At 39.3% G+C, this 21,404-nt stretch overlaps 1 protein-coding gene across 19 annotated transcripts in view; it reads right to left on the bottom strand.

Annotated features, from left to right (window-relative positions):
* The window catches only part of KDM4C (lysine demethylase 4C), a 279,727-nt gene that overhangs the window by 227,757 nt on the left and 30,566 nt on the right, over positions 1-21,404 (bottom strand). For 16 of the 19 annotated variants that reach the window (XR_006741312.1, XR_006741313.1, XM_036434027.2 and 13 more), the window contains exon 5: positions 3,347-3,540. The exons of the other annotated variants lie outside the window; for them this stretch is intronic. Coding sequence is in view for 14 of the 16 variants with exons in the window: in XM_036434027.2 (XP_036289920.1) it covers positions 3,347-3,540 (194 nt within the window). In the remaining 2 variants the exon portion in view is untranslated. The remainder of the gene's footprint in view (positions 1-3,346; positions 3,541-21,404) is intronic. 19 annotated transcript variants of the gene reach the window in all.

Here is a 21,404-nt window from a genome sequence, read left to right as displayed (position 1 = left end):
CCCTTCCTCTCTATAAAAAATCAATAAAATATATTTTTTTTTTAAAAAGACTTCAGCCGAGACCAGTTTGGCTCGATGGATAGAGCGTCAGCTTGGGGACTGAAGGGTCCCGGGTTCGATTCCCGTCAAGGGCATGTACCTTGGCTGCGGGCATATCCCCAGTAGGGGGGGTGCAAGAGGCAGCTGATTGATGACTCTCTCTCATCAATGTTTCTAACTATCTCTCTCCCTTCCTTTCTGTACAAAATCAATAAAATACACTTTAAAAAAAAAAAAAGAAAAGACTTCAGGCAAAAATCTAAGGGATATAGGGGCACATGAAAGCAGTGTAGACATGGAAGTAGGGAGGGGATTCTAGGCAGCAGTCTTTGCAATAATCATACCAAAAACATGGTATGAAGAACTGAAGATGAAGAAGTAGAAGTTCATCGCCAGCCTGTAAGGCCAGAGAGAAGGAGGAAGACACAGCCAGGAAAGAGATGTCAAGCTGAGGAGAGGTCACTTCTGGAGAAGAGTAAAGGCAACTGTTTCAGATCCAACTCAACAAGCAGAGGCCAGCAGGAAAGGAAACCAGTGTGTGCTCATGTGCACGCACACCTACATCACTGTGTCATCCTCTCACTTTGTAGAGTAAGTGAAAATATTCCTATGGTTGGAGATCATACTGTTTAAGCTTGACATTTTGTGGGTGAGGAAACTTCAAGTACAGTTATCTGTCCAAAGACAAATGTTAGTAGCAGAATAAGGACTAGAGCCCTGATTGCTGGTCCTTGTGTCTTAGCTCGGCCACACACACTCCCTGCCTCCCAATATTTATATGAATTTGTACTGCTTCTACCAACTTTCAAAGCTCACTTTAAATATATTACGATTGTTACTAAAGTGAATTTTAATGATGATTGAGTTTACCTCAAAGTATTTAACGCTGAGCTAATATAATCTTTCATGAATCTACTGGGAAATATACTTACAGTCATTTATATCACTCTTTTCCTAGAGTAGTTATCTTAGAAAATGGAATGTAGATTAGCTGTCATACTTACTGCTGTGTTTTATTACTTTATCATTAAATATAAATAATAGTCAAGGTTAAAGATAATAGTGTTATTATAAATCTACCCTTAATGCACAGGATGGAGTCTATATGCTTAATAACTAATAGAGTAATTAAATATTGAAAATATACATGCTGGAAGAAAGAAATACCTTGGACACTAGCAGAATGATTCTCACAAACTGCAGGGCTCTTTCCCAAAGACACAAGATTCTAGAATCAGTCCGTTTCCTGACCAGAATATTCTCCCCTAAGTGATCTTTAGGAAACAACATAATACTGTTCTCAAGACTAGAGGAAAGGATAATCTACCCCCGGAAAAAAGCAGGAACCACATCTCTGACTCCTCTAATACCAAAAACTCAAATTAATGTCCCAATCATTCTTACTAATTAATATCTAACAAGCGTCCAGAAAAGCTTTGCTATTAGTGTTTCATTTTTCTTAAGGGAAATATAGTATATACTAGTAGTTACCTAAATACTACTAGATTTCACCAACATGTTGATTTATCCACTTCATTTAATTTTATCCACTCTGAAAGGGGGTGTCAGAAAGCATGGAGACCACTGTCCAGGAGCCTATGCACTACTTTGTAATATTTCTCAAAGTCTCCAAGAGCTAAGTCCCAAAAGTACTAACGGATGACAGATGTTTAGAAAGTTGTTGAAGAAAGATGACAAATAGAGACCCACAGGGCCTAGAGTGTGTGCTCACAACTGAGCCTCCTGTAAACAACTGTGAAATGAACAATCCCATCACACTGTCATAAAACCTCTCAACATACTAGACCTCATATTTAAAATGTTTGAAGTTTGATTTATTCCGTTAAAGGAGAAGAATGGCCAAAACCGGTTTGGCTCAGTGGATAGAGCATCAGCCTATGGACTTAAAGGTCCCAGGTTCGATTCTGGTCAAGGGCTTTTACCTTGGTTGTGGGCACATCCCCAGTAGGAGGTGTGCAAGAGGCAGCTGATCGATGTTTCTCTCTCATCAATGTTTCTAGCTCTCTATCCCTCTCTCTTCCTCTCTGTAAAAAAAATCAATAAAATATATTTTTTTAAATAAAAATAAAAGAGAAGAATGCTAAAAATTAATCAAATTAAATGTGCTTACCTTTAAAATAAGTTAAACAGCCCTGCTCAATTTGGCTCAGCAGAGCTTCCCACTTTGTTTTTTTAGATTAAAAAAAAAACTCATCAGCAAAGTAAGAACTGCCTGGATTTTTCTCTTCTATATCCTAAGAACTTTGCCCTTCCACCTAATACTTTCCTTCCAAGTAGATGTCATTTTCAATCATTAGGAAGTTTTCCTATATTTAAATTTTTTGGAGAAAGCTTACCATTTCTCATTTCACCAAATGATAAAACCTCAATGGCAAGATTGGACTAGAACTTACACACTGTATTTCAACTCATGATAAGCAGAACTTGAAAGAGACCATTCTCTTTGAATTGGAACCAAGAAAGCTGCTGGGCTGACACAATACCTGAAGAGCATCCTAAATGTTCATCAGAACATCCTATTTCCTGTTGTCCAGATTATGCTTCATATGCTCTTGCCTGTGTGTTACCCTGATGTACATATATTAAAGAAAGTAGGCTGATATTATAGAAAATAGACTTAACTCTTTAAAACATGAAAATGCCTGACCACAAAGCATACCAGGGTTAGCAAGCTAATAATTACAAATGTGCAATGAATGTACTATCTAATGCATTTTACAGAACCCTTAAGAAAAATGAGGAACGAAGTTCAAAAACAGAGGAAACTGCAAGTTAAGAACATGTATCAACATTCAATTGCTCTGACCCATGCCTATTACTCAAAGATTGATAACAGACCTCCTGATTCTCCTCTCCGCTCCCTCCAGCCACCACACACTATATAGAAATGGCAATTTATTTAGAGGAGGCTGGATAAGAAGGTTATTAAGATCATTTGATACTTTACATCCAGGAAGTCAACTTTCCCATACACCTTCCAACAAATGGTCAGATAAGTAAAGATGCCTAACAAGTCCTTCAAGACTAAAATATCTATCAACGCTTCACACACATATACACATAATGGTCTGTAGGCAACTTTAGATAGACAAGTCACCACTAGCTTCGTAACTTTGAGCAAAAACCTGGGGAAAGTGGAAGACAATGCATTATTACAGTAAAAAACTTTCTTACAGCTCATATTAAATCTGATTCCACCAAGGGAAAAACATCCTCTTCAATAGTTCTAGTGCCTTGCCCAAACTTCAAAATTCCAAAGTGAATGAATAGTAAACATGTAACTTGCCAAGACTTGGGCTCTCCAAAGTGGAGGTAATTAATGCTGTAGAGGTCCATATCCTCGGTGTGCCACGCGAATGTGGTTTTCCACATGCCAAAATAGAGATATGGGGTATTTACACCCTCAATAGAAATACCGCACTCTTCCTCAACCACATCCAAGATAGTATTTAGGCGAGCTATGTTCCATTCATCCACACCCTGGAACCAGAAGAGAGAGAGAAAAAAAATCAAGCATTATTACACTACTAAAGGTAACATTTACTAATCAAACCATCATCTGCCAAAATTATTACACTGTATATTTTCATTCACTTAGAAATGAAAAGTAAAGCAATTATTATTCAAGAAGCTATAGAGAGAGAAATGGTCATTTATTTAGAGGAGGCTGGACTGGAAGATTATTAAGATTATTTGATACTTTACATCCAGGAAGTCAACACACACACACCAGAAGCCCGATGCACAAAATTCATGCACGGGGGAGGGTGTCCTTCAGCCCAGCCTGCACCCTCTCCAATCTGGGACCCCTCCAGGGATGTCCAACGGCCCTCTCACAATCCAGGACTTCTGGCTCCCAACTGCTCACCTGCCTGCCTTGCTGATTGCCCCTAACCGCTTCTGCCTGCTAGCCTGATCACCCCCTAACCACTTCCCTGCCAGCCTGATTGATGCCTAACTGTTCCCCTGCCAGCCTGTTTGCCCCTAACTGACCTCCCCTGCAGGCCTGGTCACCCCTAACTGCCTTCCCCTGCAGGCCTGATCACTCCCAACTGCCCTCCCTTGTAGCCTGGTCCCTCCCTACTACCCTCCCTTGCTGGCCATCTTGTGGCAGCCATCTTTGACCACATGGGGGCAGCCATTTTGTGTGTTGGAGTGATGGTCAATTTGCATATTACTCTTTTATTAGATAGGATAGAGGCCTGGTGCAAGGATGGGGGCCAGCTGGTTTGCCCTGAAGGGTGTCCCAGATCAGGGTGGGGGTTCCATTGGGACATAGGGCAGCCCGGGCAAGGGTCCTATGGTGGTGTGCAGGCTGGCCACGCCCCCCGGTGACCCAAACAGAGGCCCTGGTATCTGGAATTTATTTATCTTCTATAATTGAAACTTTGTAGCCTTGAGCAGAGCCAAGCCTCCTGCTAGCTCCATGGCTGAAGCCATTTTGTTGGGATTTATTTATCTTCTATAATTGAAACTTTTGTAGCCTTGAGTGGAGGCCTAGGCCCACCAGGGTATGAGGAAAGCTTGGCTTCCTCCATTACCAGGGAAACCCAAGCCTCCTGCATACTCTGTGGCTGCAGCCATCTTGGTTGGGTTAATTTGCATACTTGCTCCTGATTGGGTGGTGCACATGACTTGTGGCTGTGTCTGAGTGGTGGTTAATTTGCATATTATTGTTTTATCAGATAGGATATATCCATTATTAATTCTGTGAGGTTATTATGAGCATAATGTGGTTCTATATAAATATCAGTATAAAACTATACCAAATGACTCCCTGATTCCCAACATAAATGTAAGGTAAGTCCCCACTTGCTATTAGCAATACAATCATTTTTCAAAAACATGATCTGGAGATGTTTTCTATTTTTGGTACACCATTTAGATTTGAGTTATTTTATTTTTATTTTCACTTTGTTTATTTTTAAATTAGTTTAGAAGTCATATTCAACATCAGGTAATATTTCAAGATACCACTAGCAAAATATATGTTCTTTCATCCCTCTCTCATCCCCATCCAATTCAATTTTAGCATGATACATCATTTTCTAAAAATTGACCTCTACTGGAAAAACTCTTAGCACTACCCTAAGCCATAGTACATTGTGCTTTTATTGCTTCTTCAAGTAAATATTAAACTCCATGTTGATTATGAATTTTAAACACATAATAGCTGTTAAAAAAAATTCTTCTCCAAGCTTTGGTAGAATCACTGGAATAATACAGTTTTCTAACAATAACCCAACATGGTGGGTGATAATAGAGAGAAAAGGTTAGAATTGCTGGTATAAAAGAATAAGGTTATGCCTGGCCAAAGAATGTGAAATTCCAATGCAATCATGAAGGAACTGCAATGCTTTTAAACCCATCTCAAACTATTCAAGGTACTGTTAAAGACTGGCATTGCCCTAGCTAGTGTGGTGCAGTTGGTTGATCATCATCCCCTGCACCAAAACTTCACTGGCTTGATTCCTGATCCAGGCACATACCCAGGTTGTGGGTTTGATTCCTGAACAGGGTGCATATGGGAGGCAACTAATCACTGTTTCTCTTTCACCTTGATATTCCTCTCCATCATCCTTCCTCTCTGTTTCTTTCTCTAAAAAAAAAAAAAAAAAAAAAAAAAAAAAAAATTGCACTAGCTGGTTTGGGTCCTGGGTTCGATTCCCAGTCAAGGGCACAAGCGCAGGTTGTGGGCTTAATCCACAGTAGGGGGAGTGCAGGAGGCAGCTGAACAATGATTCTCTCTTATCATTGACGTTTCTGTATTTCTCTCACACTCCCTCTCTAAAATCAATTTAAAAAAATTTTGCCCTAGCCGGTTTGACTCAGTGGGTAGAGTGTCAGCCTGCGAACTGAAGGGTTCCAGGTTTGATTCCAGTCAAGGTCACATGCCTGGATTGTAGGCTCGATCCCCAGTAGGGCTTGTGCAGGAGGCAGCCAATCAGCGATTCTCTCTCATCATTGATGTTTCTATCTCTCCCTGTCCCTTCTTCTCTGAAATCAATAAGAATATATTTAAAATAAATAAAAATATATTTTTTTAAAAGTCAATAAAAACATTTTTTTAAAAAGAGGGACATTAAATTAATTTATACATACCCATAAGGCCCTCTCCAATAACTATTCGAATGGCCTCACAGACAATCACATCTAATATTTCTCTTACTGAAAATGTACAGGTTTCCTGTTTTCATTTTGGTCTATAGATGATTCTCTAATCAGTATGGTAATCTTACCTCCTCAAGCTTTTGGGTTAGAAAAATTGTTGATGGAGCAGTTAATGAAGCTCTGCCTCACTTAACATAATTGAAAGTGCCAACAGAAATAATTTAATTCCCAAAGTCTCCTAAGTGGTCATTCTATCTTTAACCCCACAGTGGGAAGTTTGCTATTTGGAAATTGATCAAAGTGTTTTAGAGAAGATCCTAAGTTCCAACTTATGAAACTTCATAAAAAGTAGATCAACTTATGTAAAATATTTTATCTCTATTTATAGTGATGCAATCTCTTAACCCTAGTCCAATCAGACTTCAGTCCAGTCATTCTAATAATAAAGTCCTATTTAAAAGTCATTACTGAGGCAATGAATATGAATATGAATAATGAATATGAGAGCTATATTACAGCAATCATTTTTAAACTGAATGAACTTGCAAATTTAGGAACAAAGCATTCCTCTGAAACTCCTTCATTTACAGAGAAAGATCCTAACTTGATTAGTGACTGATTTTTATTTTTTTTTAAATAACTAAAGCTGACTCATTTGACATCCTCAAACCTACGTATCTAAGGGGATAAGGTAGAGAAGAGAGAATGCTGGCAGAAGACCCAGATTATAACCCAGCTCTGCCGCTGGCCAGGGCAAAGAACACTGAGATTTTCTGAGCTGCCAGTCTTTCTTCACCAAAGCCTGAGTTCTAGCAACTTCCCAGAGATTCATGGAATGAATATTGAACATGCTAAAGTTCACAAAATGTTCAGAAATTTTCTTAGAATAGATAGAATAAATATCTCCAGTATTCTCTAGTAAATCTTAGTAGAAAGCCTCCCCCAAAACCACAGTCGAATATATATTAAGAAATAATGAAGTCCTAAGACATTTACTACTGATGTTATCCTCATTAATAGGCAAATAACATATTTTTTTTTAAGGTAAAGTGACGGGCAAGGCCAAGGGTGACATGAGGCTGAAACTTTTAACTTCTTTTCAAAAAATTATATGAAATTATTAGAATCTCATATAATTTCAATTTAAAAAGTGGTTAAAATACTAAGAATAACAGTTGTAAAGAGACAGTAGACAAATTTTACCACTTCAAAATTTCTTCTCCAGTTTCCATTCTCCACTATGGACTGAACTGGCTAAACTGTCTCCAAGGACAGGCCCTATACAAACACCAACAAGCACCAGTCTCCTAAACAAACTCAGAGTATGATGAGACATACTCTGAGTTTGTTTAGGAGACTGGTGCTTGTTTCCCAAAGTGTGGTACAGGAAGAGTTTGGTGGGGGTACGCGTTGCACCGGAGTTTGGTGGGAATATGCACCGCACCGTGCTTTAGCCGCGCCTAATTCTATGTTCTCATGAGTACGAGTAGTACTCAGCGTTACAAAAATTATAGAAGGGGTACACATATGTCAAAAGTTTGGGAAACACTGATTTAGGTGAAGTGTTAACCACACTCTACCTCATACCTATACACCACACCTATTCAAAACAATCTGGTAACATTGGTAATGTTAAACCTAAATGAACAAATGGGGAAACCTAATACTCCTGGCCAGTAATAGGTGGCAAAAATTAAACTAAATCTATGTGACTCCTGGGCCTTCACTTGTAAACACTATGCTTCCAGTTCTGATCATTTTAAAATACAACATATCATCCTCCTCTCTCAGCAACAATTGTCAACAAAGATCTAAAGAGCTAAAATTTAGGGCAGGCAAACAAAGTTGCCACGTCCTGCCCACCCAGGAGTACAACTGTTCTACACAAACACTGGCAAAGCTTATAATAAAAGCTGCTTCACTTGAGTGTTGGTGATAGACCTGGTGTAATGTAAAGGTCTCCAGAAAGACCTCAGCTACAAACAAGCCCCACAATGACAAGTCAAAATTTGCCAAACTGTTTAATGCTTAAAGCCATAGAATCTCAGCAGAAAGTCTGCACATCAGCCCAAGTTCACAGAAAAATGCCTCTTCTAGATTCTGTCAAATTAGCTCTTCTACATGTTCAGCAGGTCCTTGAGGGTATTTGTCACTCGCCTATCCTCCAATGGGCCAATATTTCCTCCTGATTCTCCTCTCCCTTCACCCCAATCACCCAGTCAACATTCTAGGCCTGTCCCGCTCTGTTTGTCTATTTACTCTGTGTTTATCTGGTTTTCTGAAATAATTCATCATTGGATCATGATCTATGCACATATGTGTAACTGAGAATTTTATCAAGGATCATTCCTTTACCTTCCACCTATTGGGAATTAGATGGCATTTTAAAAGAACTCTTCAGTCTTCAATAGCATAACTAGAATCAGGAGCTATTTAAGGGAGTTACTGGCATCAGAACAATGCACCCATAACATCCACAGAGACTATACCGAAATTGAGGCCACAGCCCTTATTCTCTGGGCCACTTCCACTCCAATGAGCACCCTCTTCTCAGCACTGTGAGCATCCAGCACCCACTCTATGAGGCTGCGTTCAGTCACTAGAAAACTGAAGGATGACACGGCAGCAATAAGATACATTAGAAACCTCACTAATAATGCATCATTCCCACCTATACAGAGAATTCATGCAATATCATTGTAAACCAATTTTTCCCAAACCGTTCCTGATGCAACATTATGCCTACCAGAGGCTGTGGTCAGAAACCTTTGGCTTCCTTTTCTCCTCCTCTTAGTCACGGTCTTGACAGGTATTCCGAGACTCTGAAAGGCCTTACTACAGAAACCTATTTAATTTTGCTTAACTCCGTGCTTACCAAATATTATTTGACCACAAAAATCTTGTTTGCATACTCCATTACCATCTGTAAAATAGTACCTTGTGGGACAACACACCAGGAGAGGCATTCTAGAAGATGGATTAAAAGTAGGAAGAAAAGAGGGAAGTCTTAAACTTTTAACCCTATTAAATGTGCTAGCAAGCAGAGAATTGGCTTTTTTTTTTTTTCTTTTTAAGGACATAAAAAATGAGGGCACACCCATCAAAGACTACAAAAAGGTTCTTCTGAGATAAAAGACTATTTAATAATCTCATAAAAATCATGGTTAACACACTCTCTCTTCTGTTCGCACCCAGCAAAGAGCAAAATGAAATGATATTTTTTCTCCATGAATGACACAGTATCAGAAAAGTAGCATGCTATACAGGAGTTGAAAGCTCTCTAACCAAATACTGGCTCTGCCACTCACCAGTTATAGGAGCTGACGGTTTCTCAATGAATGTTCATGGCAGAACAGTGGCCAGGGTTCAAGTCTGCCAATGAGGACATGACAAGAATTGTGGCCACCTTGAGATGTCCATAGAAAAGATCTTATCCCTCAGTGGAACTACTTTAAAATAAATATGCCCTTGGCAGCACAAGTGGAGACCAACGCTTCCTAACAGCACATAATTCCAGACTTACCTATCTCAAGGGACAGTTGTAAAGACAAGATTTCAAAATACATACGAAAATATTTTGAAAAAATTTCTAACTATATTTTTCTTTTTAAAAGGTGGGAGGACCAGAGCTTATTTGAGTTGTATTCCCTGGGGCTCAGGGCCTACCCTACCTCAAAGAGGATTGTCAGGAGCATGTTCCAGAGACACATCAGGAAGTGAAGAGCTGAGTGATAAAGCAGAAGCTACTGAGGTGCCCAAAGAGCCGGAAAGTTACAACGTGAGTGACACAGCCTGGTGCAAATCAAAAGGAGTGTAGGGAAGACCATTTGGAGACCATCTACTGTCCTCTCTAGAAGAGCCCTTACTTAGCTCCTGTCAATTGCTGTCACTGGGAATGCTGCTAGATGTTCTGAACTTTAAGTGAAGCTCAAAATCCAAATTAACAAATTTTTAGAATTGTGGATCAAACAAAATATATCTGTGGCCACATTTGAAGAAAAGTAGCAGGTATTAAGAAATTCACACGTATTGCAATAATTTGAAAGGGATGAAGGAGGAAAGAACAAGGCAATGCATGCAAAAATATTTTTTTTTTAATTTTTTAAAGTAAAGTAACATTTTCTTTATATGTCATCCATCCAGAAAACTAGAACTAAATCTTAAAACTCTGTAGGTACTCAGTAATTATTTCATTAGCACAGGGATCTCAAAAGCACTGGGATAATCCGCAAGCTGGGAAAACAAGAGCAAAATGCCCTCATCCTACAGATGGAAATAAGATGCTCAGTAACTTACCAGCCCTCCTTGTTTGAAACTGAGAACAGAGCAGCCAATCTACTTGGTTGTCAGTCTAGCAAACCACAATTTGTTGTAATCAATCCCTTCATAAATACTGACATGGGTCCCATTTTTATAATAGAGTATATGATATGTTTCTCATTAGCACATTATTGTACAGTATTCTATAGGTATTTTTTGCTTAAACTATAATAAATAAAGATACTAATTTTTAAGTTCTGGTGGGGTTTTTTTAAGACTCTCCTTTTCCTCATTTGGCTCTTACCATCTCTTTCTAAAACCCTTATCACAGCCCACTCAACACCTAGAGTGCTGTGATCCAAACAAAAGACCATCCACCCAATCACCACTAATTTGATGGTAAGTTAAGATTAGGCTACAGTACATGACTGCCCCTAATTCATAGGGCTGTAATAAGCCCTCAAGAGTTTCAAAGATAATGTACATGGAGAAAGAAAAAAGAAAAAAAAAAACTTGATTGGTTCTTTCAAGACTTCAAAATTCAATCCATTTCAGATAGTAATATGTGAAAATTGTACCTTTCACTAACTAAAATGAAAGCTCTGGTTGACATTTTAAAATAGACTTATGATTTCCTTAGGATCTTTACACAATAAAAATAAAATCAGATGCCTGTGAAATTCATTTTGCTTTAAAGTTAATTACAATGTGTGACATGATAGCTCTTTTTGCTTCTTCTTATCCACAAAATATCTCATACTAGAGGCTCAGCATGCGAAATTGTGCAAAACCCAAACCCCCGCCATGCTGGAGACCCAGAGACCCGCCATGCTGCAAGACCAGTCACAGTCAATGCACCTCCTGGTGACCAGTCATTTGGTCATTACAGCTTTATGGCGTTACAGTCACTGGCTTTTAGTAATATAGATTATTTAAACTTCTTACTTTTAAAACAGATTACTTTTATTTTTTGCATTTTCACACATCAAAATATCTAGAATTTTACAGTAGTGCTTTCTTTTCTTTCTAAAGGTCTAAACCATACCCAATGTAGAGCAAGTTTGGGGGGGAGGGGGGAAACTGCAACAAAAGGGCCATATAAAAAGACTAGTCATCTTTAAAAGGTAAATATGAATATGTAAAGGAGAACAGAGAAGAAAAAGGGGGAATAACCACTCAAATAATAGATTTCAGAGAGTTTGGGACTCCTCCCAAGTCTGGACCATTAAAGGGTTTGAGGTTAATGGTATCCCTGGTTCTAAGCAAAAACAAACCCAATCCTTTTGTAAGAAAAGCATCCTCCATTGAAACCTATAAGTTTTCCATAAATTAAGATCAAGCTAAAGCACACAACCAAAAATCACCATGCACCCAGGGAGGCAAGCCAGCACTGGAGAAAGCAACAAAAACAGCTGAAGGAGCATGTAGAATGCTCCCCGACCTGATATCAAGGACTGCTGATAACAGAATTAACAGAGAGACATTAAAGAATATAAAATGTTTTTAAAAAATAAAAACTGGAATCACAAAGGCAAGCAAGTAAAATAAACTATTTGGAAGACAGTCAGTTCAAGGAGGTGGTGCGGACTTCTATTACAAGTAAAATATATCATTAATAAACTAAAAAAACTCAATGAAAGGGTTAAACAAGAGAAATAATTCACCAGAAGATAAAATGTATGACAGTAACACAGTGCAGTACAGAAATATGAGAAGGAAAATCTGAAAGCTAATGTAGAATAAGTATGGCTAACGTTAATGGGATCAGAGTTCCAGGAGAGATAAAAATGCAAGTAAATAAAATTAATAAGAGAAGATTGATAAAAATCAACAACATTAAAATCAGTCTTTGTTCATTAAAAGACATCCTATCTAATAAAAGAGTAATATGCAAATTTACCATCACTCCAACACACAAGATGGCTGCCCCCATGTGGACACCAGCTGGCCACCACAAGATGGCCAGCAAGGGAGGGCAGTTGGGAGGGATCAGGCCTGCAGGGGAAGTGAAATAAAGGAAAGTGAAGAGAATGTGAATGTGAAGTGTGCTTTCCTTTATTTCACTTCACTTTATTTCACAACCACTAATAACTGGAATGGAAAGTTAGTATATGTTCCTCCAATTATAATGGGGTTAAGTCCAGATAACCCTATCATCAGTTGAAAATACCATAAACTGAAAATATTGTTGTCGAAAATGCATTTAATGCACCTGACCTACCAAACATCACAGCTTATCCTAACCTATCTTCAATGTGCTCAGAACACTTACATTAGCCTGCAGTTGTGCAAAGTCTTCTAATACACTGTATTCACAGTAGAGTATCAGTTGTTTCATCTCATGATTGCCTGGCTGACTGGGAGCTGTGGCTCACTGCCACTGCCCAGAATCACAACAGGACATCATACATATATTTCTAGCCCAGGAAAAGATCAAAACTCACAATCTGAAGTACTATTTCTACTGGATGCATAACACTTTTACACCATTATAAAGTCAAAAATTCATCAGTCGAAACATTTTAAGTCAGGGACCATATCTAATTTAGTGATTTTGCTTTTCACTGGTCAACTTGGAAATACTGGCTGAGGTCAAAAGAGGACTCATGGATCCTCTCACTGACATGCATTCTATTAAAAAATTTTCATAGAAATAATAAAAACCATTGTTAACTTTTACAAATCTACCAACATGTAGCCCTTGGAGACTGTCCTAAAGGAAACCTGAACTAGGGGAAGCTCTGTTCTCCTTTAAAGAGGATCAATTACAGAAACCAAGATGGCAGCATAAGGTAAACACCTAAATGTAGCCTACCACAACAATTTTAAAATTACAACTGGAAAACAGAGCAGACATCATCCAGACCACCAGAAAGCTGGCTGAGTGGAAGCTCTACCAACTAGAAAAAAAGAGAAAAGGATGCTGAGCTCAGGAGCTGTGGAGGTTAGGAGATCTGTGAGCGTGGAAAGGGCGAGTGGATGAATGCGCTGCTGGCTTACTCAAGGCGTGTGCGCGGAGAGGGCGGGCAGCTAACGCTTGGCGAGCTTTCTCTTTGGGGAGGAAAACAAACCCCTCTGATTGCACTGATATCCAGCTCCGATCAGGGAGAAATTGGACTGTCTGGCAGCAGGCGATACTCGAGAGCAACCTTTTCTCAGAGGTGCACACAGCCAGCAGCCATTGCCATAGGACTCGGAGAACAGGACCTTCTTAGGGCAGAGATGACAGGAAACCAAAGCTTGTCTGCACCACCCTGAGAGTCCGCCCCATCCAAGCTGAGCACAGAAGCCCTTCTAGTGGAGACACTGCTGATCATCACAGCTATTTGGCTTGGAGATCAACTCTCCCCAGTGATACCAACAACAAGCAAGGCTTAACTATAACAAGACTGCACATACAGACAGACCACAAAGGGCTGCACCAAGAGGGTCCACCACAGGTAACTGGGGAGGCTGAGCTGCTGAGCCCTGCTAGGACACCTAGCACACAAAGGCACTCCATCAACTCAGGGAAGCAGCTAAAATGCGGAGACAAAGAGGCAGGCCTCAATAGAAGGAAATGGAGGAAAGCAAAAGATTGGATATAGAGTTCAAAACCAGTTATAAGGTTTTTCAAAAATTTCCTAGAAAAGGCTGATAAATTAAATGAGACCCTTGAGGATGTGAAAAAGGAACAACTAGAAATTAAGCACACACTGACTGAAATAAAAAATATTATACAGAGACCTAAAAGCAGACTAGAGGATTGCAAGAATCAAGTCAAAGATTTGGAATACCAAGAAGCAAAAAACATTCCTCCGGAAACGCAAAAAGCAAATAGAATACAAAAAGTTGACGATAGTGTAAGAAGCTTCTGGGACAAATTCAAGTGTACCAACATAAGAATTATGGAGGTGCCAGAAGAAGAGAGGGAGCAAGATACTGAAAACCTATTTGAAGAAATAATGACAGAAAACTTCCCCCACCTGGTAAAAGAAATAGACTTATAAGTCCAGGAAGTGCACAGAACCCCAAACATACTCATAACACTTGGCAGAAGACTGGTAGTTTTCTTTCATTCTTCATTGAATCAATGAATGAACTAAGGAATATCTAATGGTTTTGTTTTCATTCTTCACAGTGTAAAATTTTGGATCATATACATAGACTCAACCTTATTCCTTCAGTGAAAAAGAGAAAACAATAATTTTCCTAAATATTAAACTAGATTTTCTCGTAGAACATCTGCAACCTAAGTTCTTTTCTTTTTTTCTTTTTTTTAATAATCAAGCTTCCTGCCGAAAACGGTTTGATTCAGTGGATAGAGCGTCGGCCTGCGGACTGAAGGGTCCCGGGTTCGATTCCGGACGAGGGCATGTACTGTGGTTGTGGGCACATCCCCGGTGGGGGGTGTGCAGGAGGCAGCTGATTAATGTTTCTCTTTCATTGATGTTTTTAACTCTCTATCCTTCTCTCTTCCTCCCTGTAAAAAAATCAATAAAATATATATTTTTTTAAACTATAAAAAAAATAATCAAGCTTCGTTATAAACCTGCAAATATAAGAAAGTCATTTTATCATCTTAATGTTATCTTTCTCTGAAACCACTTTTTATGGTTTTAAATTAGGACATAATTAGAATCAGACTTCCTGGATTCATGACTCTAACTCTGTTCTAATGACCCCAAAAGCCCACTGACAAGAGGGGACTTATTTTGAGGAACCCATGCTAAGAAGCTGTGTGGAAGCAAGTCCCCAACCTCTCCATCTCTCTTCCCACAGCCAAATGGGAGGATTTGTGAGGGAAACTCTGCACAATACTTGTATAAATATGTCTACATAATACAATACCTCTATACAAGGCAACATGGGCATTTCAAGGTCTTGGCAGTATATCTATACACAGCTGTTGTTGTGTATTCACCCCTCGTTGAACTGTGAACATTTTTCTAACATTTACTTTACTGTATATATCACTTCATGTCTCTAACAATTTGTATCACTATTTTCCTTTGTGATACACATATGCTGTTTTGCATTCTTGGCTGTAATTTAAAACAAATGGAAAATAATCTTGGTGTGAAAGCATTGATCCATATATTTGATCATTTCTAAAACAGATTCTAGAAGCAGAAAGTGTGGATCAATAGTTCCTTTTTATAATGGTTATATGAATCTCCCTACTCTGTTTATAAATTCCCTCTTTGAAAAAACAAAACCGGTTTGGCTCAGTGGATAGAGTGTCAGCCTGCAGACTGAAAGGTCCCAGGTCCGATTCTGGTCAAGGGCATGTACCTTGGTTGTGGGCACATCCCCAGTATGGGGTGTGCAGGAGGCGGCTGATCAATGTTTCTAACATTCTCTCTCTCTCCCTTCCTCTCGGTAAAAAAATCAATAAAATATATTTTTTAAAACAAAAACAGCAGCTTCCATGTTTTTTTAAAAAAAATCATAATAAAAATGAAATCTAAATGATCTTCATCTTCTTTTTTTTTAAACGTGGAAGGATGGGACCAAAGTAGGATCTGGGCTTCAAATATTCATGCTTTATCAAAGGCCTTTTATAATTTGCAGGCAAGTCCAAAGCTGCAATGGGAACTAAGACACTGAGCACCCAGCAAATAATAATGCAGGAGAAGAAGAGGTCCGGCATATACAATAGTAGCAACCAGGTGCAGGAATATTACTGCAAGACTTCTGGTGGACTTCCCTCCTGCCACCACAACCTCTCCCGCCCCCACCCCACCTCTCCAGCTGCAGCAGGCAGGGCAGGGCAGGGTGGGGCAGGCAGGACGGCCTTGGTCTCCGAAGCCATGTGTGCTGCCACCACTGCTGCGTGCCTCTCCCAGCACACCTGCTGGCTGCGCCTGCCACCCCTGCTGCCTCCTCGCCCCGCCCTGCCCCACACAGCGCTGCCAGTGCTTTTCCTCCAGCAGCCGCAGCCATCTTGCTTTCCACTTTCCCTCCCTCTTCCTTCTATGCTGTCTTCAGTCTTCACTTCTCTCCTCCCTCCACGTATGCAAATTAACCATCATCTTGGTTGGTTAATCTGCATACTCACTCTGATTAGCTGGTGGGCGTGGCTGGTGGGTGTAACAGATTGGTGTTAATTTGTATATTACTCTATTATTAGGTAGTGTGGCTCAAAATTTCCATAATCCTTCCAGGAGACAGTCTGAAGTTGTAGAAAGAGAAGGGGAAGAGACCCCCATCTCTACCACTTAGTAGGTTGTCATCTTTGACATCTCATATTTCAGTCTGAGGTTCCTCATCTATAAATATGATGGCTACCTCAGGTGATCTCCAAGACTCCTTCCAAATCATCAAAGACTTTATGATCACCCAAAAATTCAGCACTAAAACTCTGTTTTTTTCACCTCTGGGTTTCGTATTCTTTTCCCTTCAATAATTCCCACTGCCTGGAGGGTGAGGGGGTAGAGGTTGGGGGGGGGGGGGGTGGAAGGGGGGGAATAGTAAGAGATTAACCAAAGAATTTATATGCATAACTCATGGACAAACAATAGTGCAGGGAAGGCCTGGCTCGGAGGGGGGTAGTGAGATGGAGGGAGTCAACAGGGAAGGAAAGGGGGACAGCTGTAATACTTTCAACAGTGAAGATTTAAAAAGGAGGGGGGGAAATCCTACTGCTGTTTCCCTAACACTTTCCACAGATCCCCGACCTTCCAAGCATACTGACCATCTAATATGTTAGAACAGTAGTCGGCAAACTCATTAGTCAACAGAGCCAAATATCAACAGTACAATGATTGAAATTTCTTTGGAGAGCCAAGTTTTTTAAACTTAAACTTCTTCTAACGCCACGTCTTCAAAATAGACTCGCCCAGGCTATGGTATTTTGTGGAAGGGCCACACTCAAGAAGCCAAAGAGCCACAGGTGGCTCGTAAGCTGCAGTTTGTTGACCACAGCCCTAGAACACTTGAGCATCCTCATTCTTCACTGTGGTTCACATGTCTGATGTCCTGGGTTCTGAGGGGTTCTGCCAGTCCCCAGAAGCTTAACCTCTTTACACTGGTATGGTGCATAGTATACCTACCACCCATGGGGTATCTAATCTATCTGGTAAGTGTTATTTCTCCTTTAGGAAAACCATTCATGACTCTCCAACTACCTAGTAAGCACTCTGCACTGGCAAACAACTGATATCCCTAACTCTTCTAACACCCCATAAACCACTCAGCATGGGACTCCACATTTATTTGTTGGTTTACCAATTCGGCACTTAATTGAACATCTACATATACTTTGGTGAGCTTTGAGTGGTAAAGAGAAGAGTTAACATAAAAATTATCAATTCTATCAAAATCTACCCAACCCAATTTCATTGAAATCATTTCTCACAGAATGATTTCCTCGTGAACATTCCAAGGTCAGCAGCTCCTTTCACTGAGAGCAGCCCAATCTGTTCTGGGGCAGCTGCTATTCTTTGGAAAGTTTTCCAGAGACGATATTGATTCTATACACCTAACCCTCTCACAGGCAAGACACTTGAGGGCAGTAGCCATGTACTCTGAGGTCAATCTGAGGCAGAAATTTACGTCTCTCCCATCAACAATTCCTGGACAATATCCCCTCAGAAAACACAGCTTCCAGACTAATGGGACATTCCTTTTTCTTTTTCTTTTTTTTCACAGAAAGGAAGGGAGAGGAATAGAGAGTTAGAAACATCGATCAGCTGCCTCCTGCACACTCCCTACTGGGAATGTGCCCGTAACCGAGATACATGCCCTTGAACGGAATCGAACCTGGGACCCATGAGTCCGCAGGCTGAAGCTCTATCCACTGAGCCAAACCAGTTAGGGCTAATGGGACATTCTTGATGCAATGTGAAGAGAACTGCCATCACCTCCCCTGACTGGAGGGCATAATTTGGGATCAGGCAGGCTAAGACTTCATTAATTAAAGACCAGCCATAACATGCTGGCAGATAATGCGTTTTGATTAACTGGAAGCTTTATTTCACAGAATTAAAATCTGAAAGCCACATTCTTACAGGCCCATAACCCTCTCTTTGCACCAAAACATGTGTAGAATAATGACATTTTACCTTGGATGTGAAAATTACACATACAGTTACTGTCCTGGCTTCAAATTATTTATTTCAAGATAAATGATTATCCTGACATAATAAAAAAATATATATATATACAAACTGGAAAGAAACTCAACTGTTTTACCTCCTTTGGAAACCCACAGCCTCGGATAAATTTGTTGTCCAATAGCACCATCTGGTGGATGAAAGTATTTAAGCTACACCATTGTGGAAAGAGGAAAAAATGACATCTTTAGGACTAAATGCTATTAAGGCTAAAATCTTAGTATGAAGATTTCCATGCTTCAGCCAACAGATTTCTTATGAATGGGATCTTGACAAAATTCTAATACAAAAGAAATCTAGGACTCATAAAATCTCATTATCAAAGAATTCAGTTCACCTTCTTGAAGAAATGTTGCTTAATCGTAAAGCAAATATTATTAAACTGAGAACCTCAGACAGCTATTAATTCAATCCCTTCTCTTTAAAGATGAAGACTCAAAGCAAAGACAGAGCTTCCCCAAAAGTCACAGGTAGGGATGACGGGCATTGATTATATAAGTAAATGGGTCAAATATTCTGTGCTGTTTACTATAGACTTCTATTTCAAGATGCTGTGGAGAAAAGGCAGGAAATAAAGCAGTGTCTGTGGCGAAGTCCACCCCATTTTGTGAACCACTCCCACGCTGACCCATGCAAGATGAGAAACAGTCATACTGTCCCTTCCTCCCCAACACGCCTACATCCCTCTTCACATTAGATTTATCTGCTTTCTCCTGCCCAAGAAAACCATCCTACCAATAAAAGACAGATAAGATAAATGTTAAATCACTCATTAAAAAACGTATATCATTCTGGGAAAGCATTCACAATATGTTAAAATGGGAGAAGGAAAAGACGAAACAAAACTATGTTCACTAATGATATCACATCTGTTTTAAGAAGTCAAATTATCAAGCATTAAATCAATAAAAAAAATATTGGGGGGAAAAATACACTAAATTTTTTCTGACAGCTGTTATCTCTGAATGCCAGGATTATGAGTGATTTAAGTTTTCTTATAATACCAATATTTTAATAATTAACATTTATATTAACAAAAAGATCATTTTTTTTACTTCAAAAATTATAATCACAGACTACAAATGGAAATTGGATATAGGACCCCATACACACACATCCAACCAACCACACAATACATTCAAACAAAAAAATTTTTCACAGTACATTACACTTTTGTCTTAAGGTTTGCCAGAGTATTTTTCAAATTGTTTTGAATTTTCCATCAATTATCTATTAATAAATACCTAGATGACAAAAGCAATAGACTAGCAAACTAATATAATTTAAAATATTTTGTATATTTTCAGAGACAGGAACTTCATATCCTAAGTCCATTTTCTGCTTATAAAATTTTGCCAGAGTTATATATCAGAATATATGGCATGATGCTCCCCAAAGAATTAACTGGCTGACAGTATAAGAACCCTGTCTCCTAATGGATTAGGTCTCTGAGGTGCATATCAAAGATGTAGTTACCTGAAGGTCAGTAAACAAGAATAAAACACCGTTGCCTTGCCTCAAGATCCTTCAATCATCTATGCAGACTGCGCTCAGAGAATCAATCTTTTCCTGAATATCTTAAGGTAGCATTTTTCAAAGTGTTGTCTGGGGACCACTGGGAGACACCCAGATTCCATCAAAGGGTCTGTGGCATCAAAACTGTTTTCATAATTATACCAAAACAGTATTTGCCTTTTTCACTCTCAATCTTATAGGAGTGTGAGGTGGAGTTTTCCAGAGGCTATATGACATCACAACAGAGTAAATCCAGAAGTAGATACAAGAATCAGAGGTCTTCTATTAAACTATACCGTAGAGATTTTTTTTTTTTTTAATGTAAAATAATGCCACTCCTCTCTCACTAAATTTTTTTTCTTTAGGAAAATAAAACAACTTTTTAAGGAACTACCTAAGACAGGCACAGTCGCAGAGGGGCCATCAGGAGAGAACTTGGGGGTCAACAGAGGTGGGGCACAGATACTTACCCTACCCCCTCCCCACCGCAACTTGGCAGGGGCCTGAACCTTCACCCCTTCTGAGGGAGGTCTTCGGCCCCCATGGCTGCTTAGCTTCCCATGCCCAACTCAAATCAGGACCCAGGTAACAGACGGAGACTTGGCTCACAGCAGCTGCCCTCTCACTGCAACAAGCTTGAGATTTCTTGTACCCATGGTGTGGAGAAGTGGGTTTTTGATATCCAAATCCAGCCTAGTACTAGGAATGCTCAGGGCCTACTCAAGAAAGCAAATAATCCTTTCCACTAATATACACAAGGTAGAATAAGATTGTTGTTAAAGTGTTGAGTTTGAAAGTTGAATAGTGGTCAATTTCTCAGAGGAAATTAAATTAGCTAATTGAAATAAGCAAATATTCTAGGAAAATTTATTGTACTATACAAAATACTTTTCCTAAAGTGTTAACAAAAATTCTTATTGGCAGTTCATCTCATGATAAAATTGCGTATCATGTAATGAACCTAAAGCAGTCATATTTTAGCGCAAATAATTAAAATGTAAAAGCTATCAAGATTACATTACAAAATTTCCAAAAGCCTCCTAATATTTAAATTAAAAAAGGGGTAACAGTGGAAAAATATCATGTAAGGAAAAATATCCTGCCAGTAAATAACATCTAGAAAATTTGTACTTTAGAAAATTAACCTTCATTTGAAATGCTAACAGCAAGATACCCATGAAAAACACATATGGTGTCAAAATCATTTGGTGGGGGGCGGGGGGGGGAGGAAGGATCCTAAGACAAATTTATAGAAAATAACCTTTTATTAACTTTTGATCGAGAATGTTTGTATATTTTCAGAAAACAATTCCGAGACCATATGGATTCCTGCAACAGAGAGGAATTGACAAGAGTGCTCCA

The sequence above is a fragment of the Pipistrellus kuhlii genome, unplaced genomic scaffold (assembly GCF_014108245.1).
Source record: "Pipistrellus kuhlii isolate mPipKuh1 unplaced genomic scaffold, mPipKuh1.p scaffold_m20_p_12, whole genome shotgun sequence".
Lineage (NCBI taxonomy): Eukaryota > Metazoa > Chordata > Mammalia > Chiroptera > Vespertilionidae > Pipistrellus > Pipistrellus kuhlii.
This window is presented reverse-complemented; position numbering and strand designations above follow the sequence as displayed.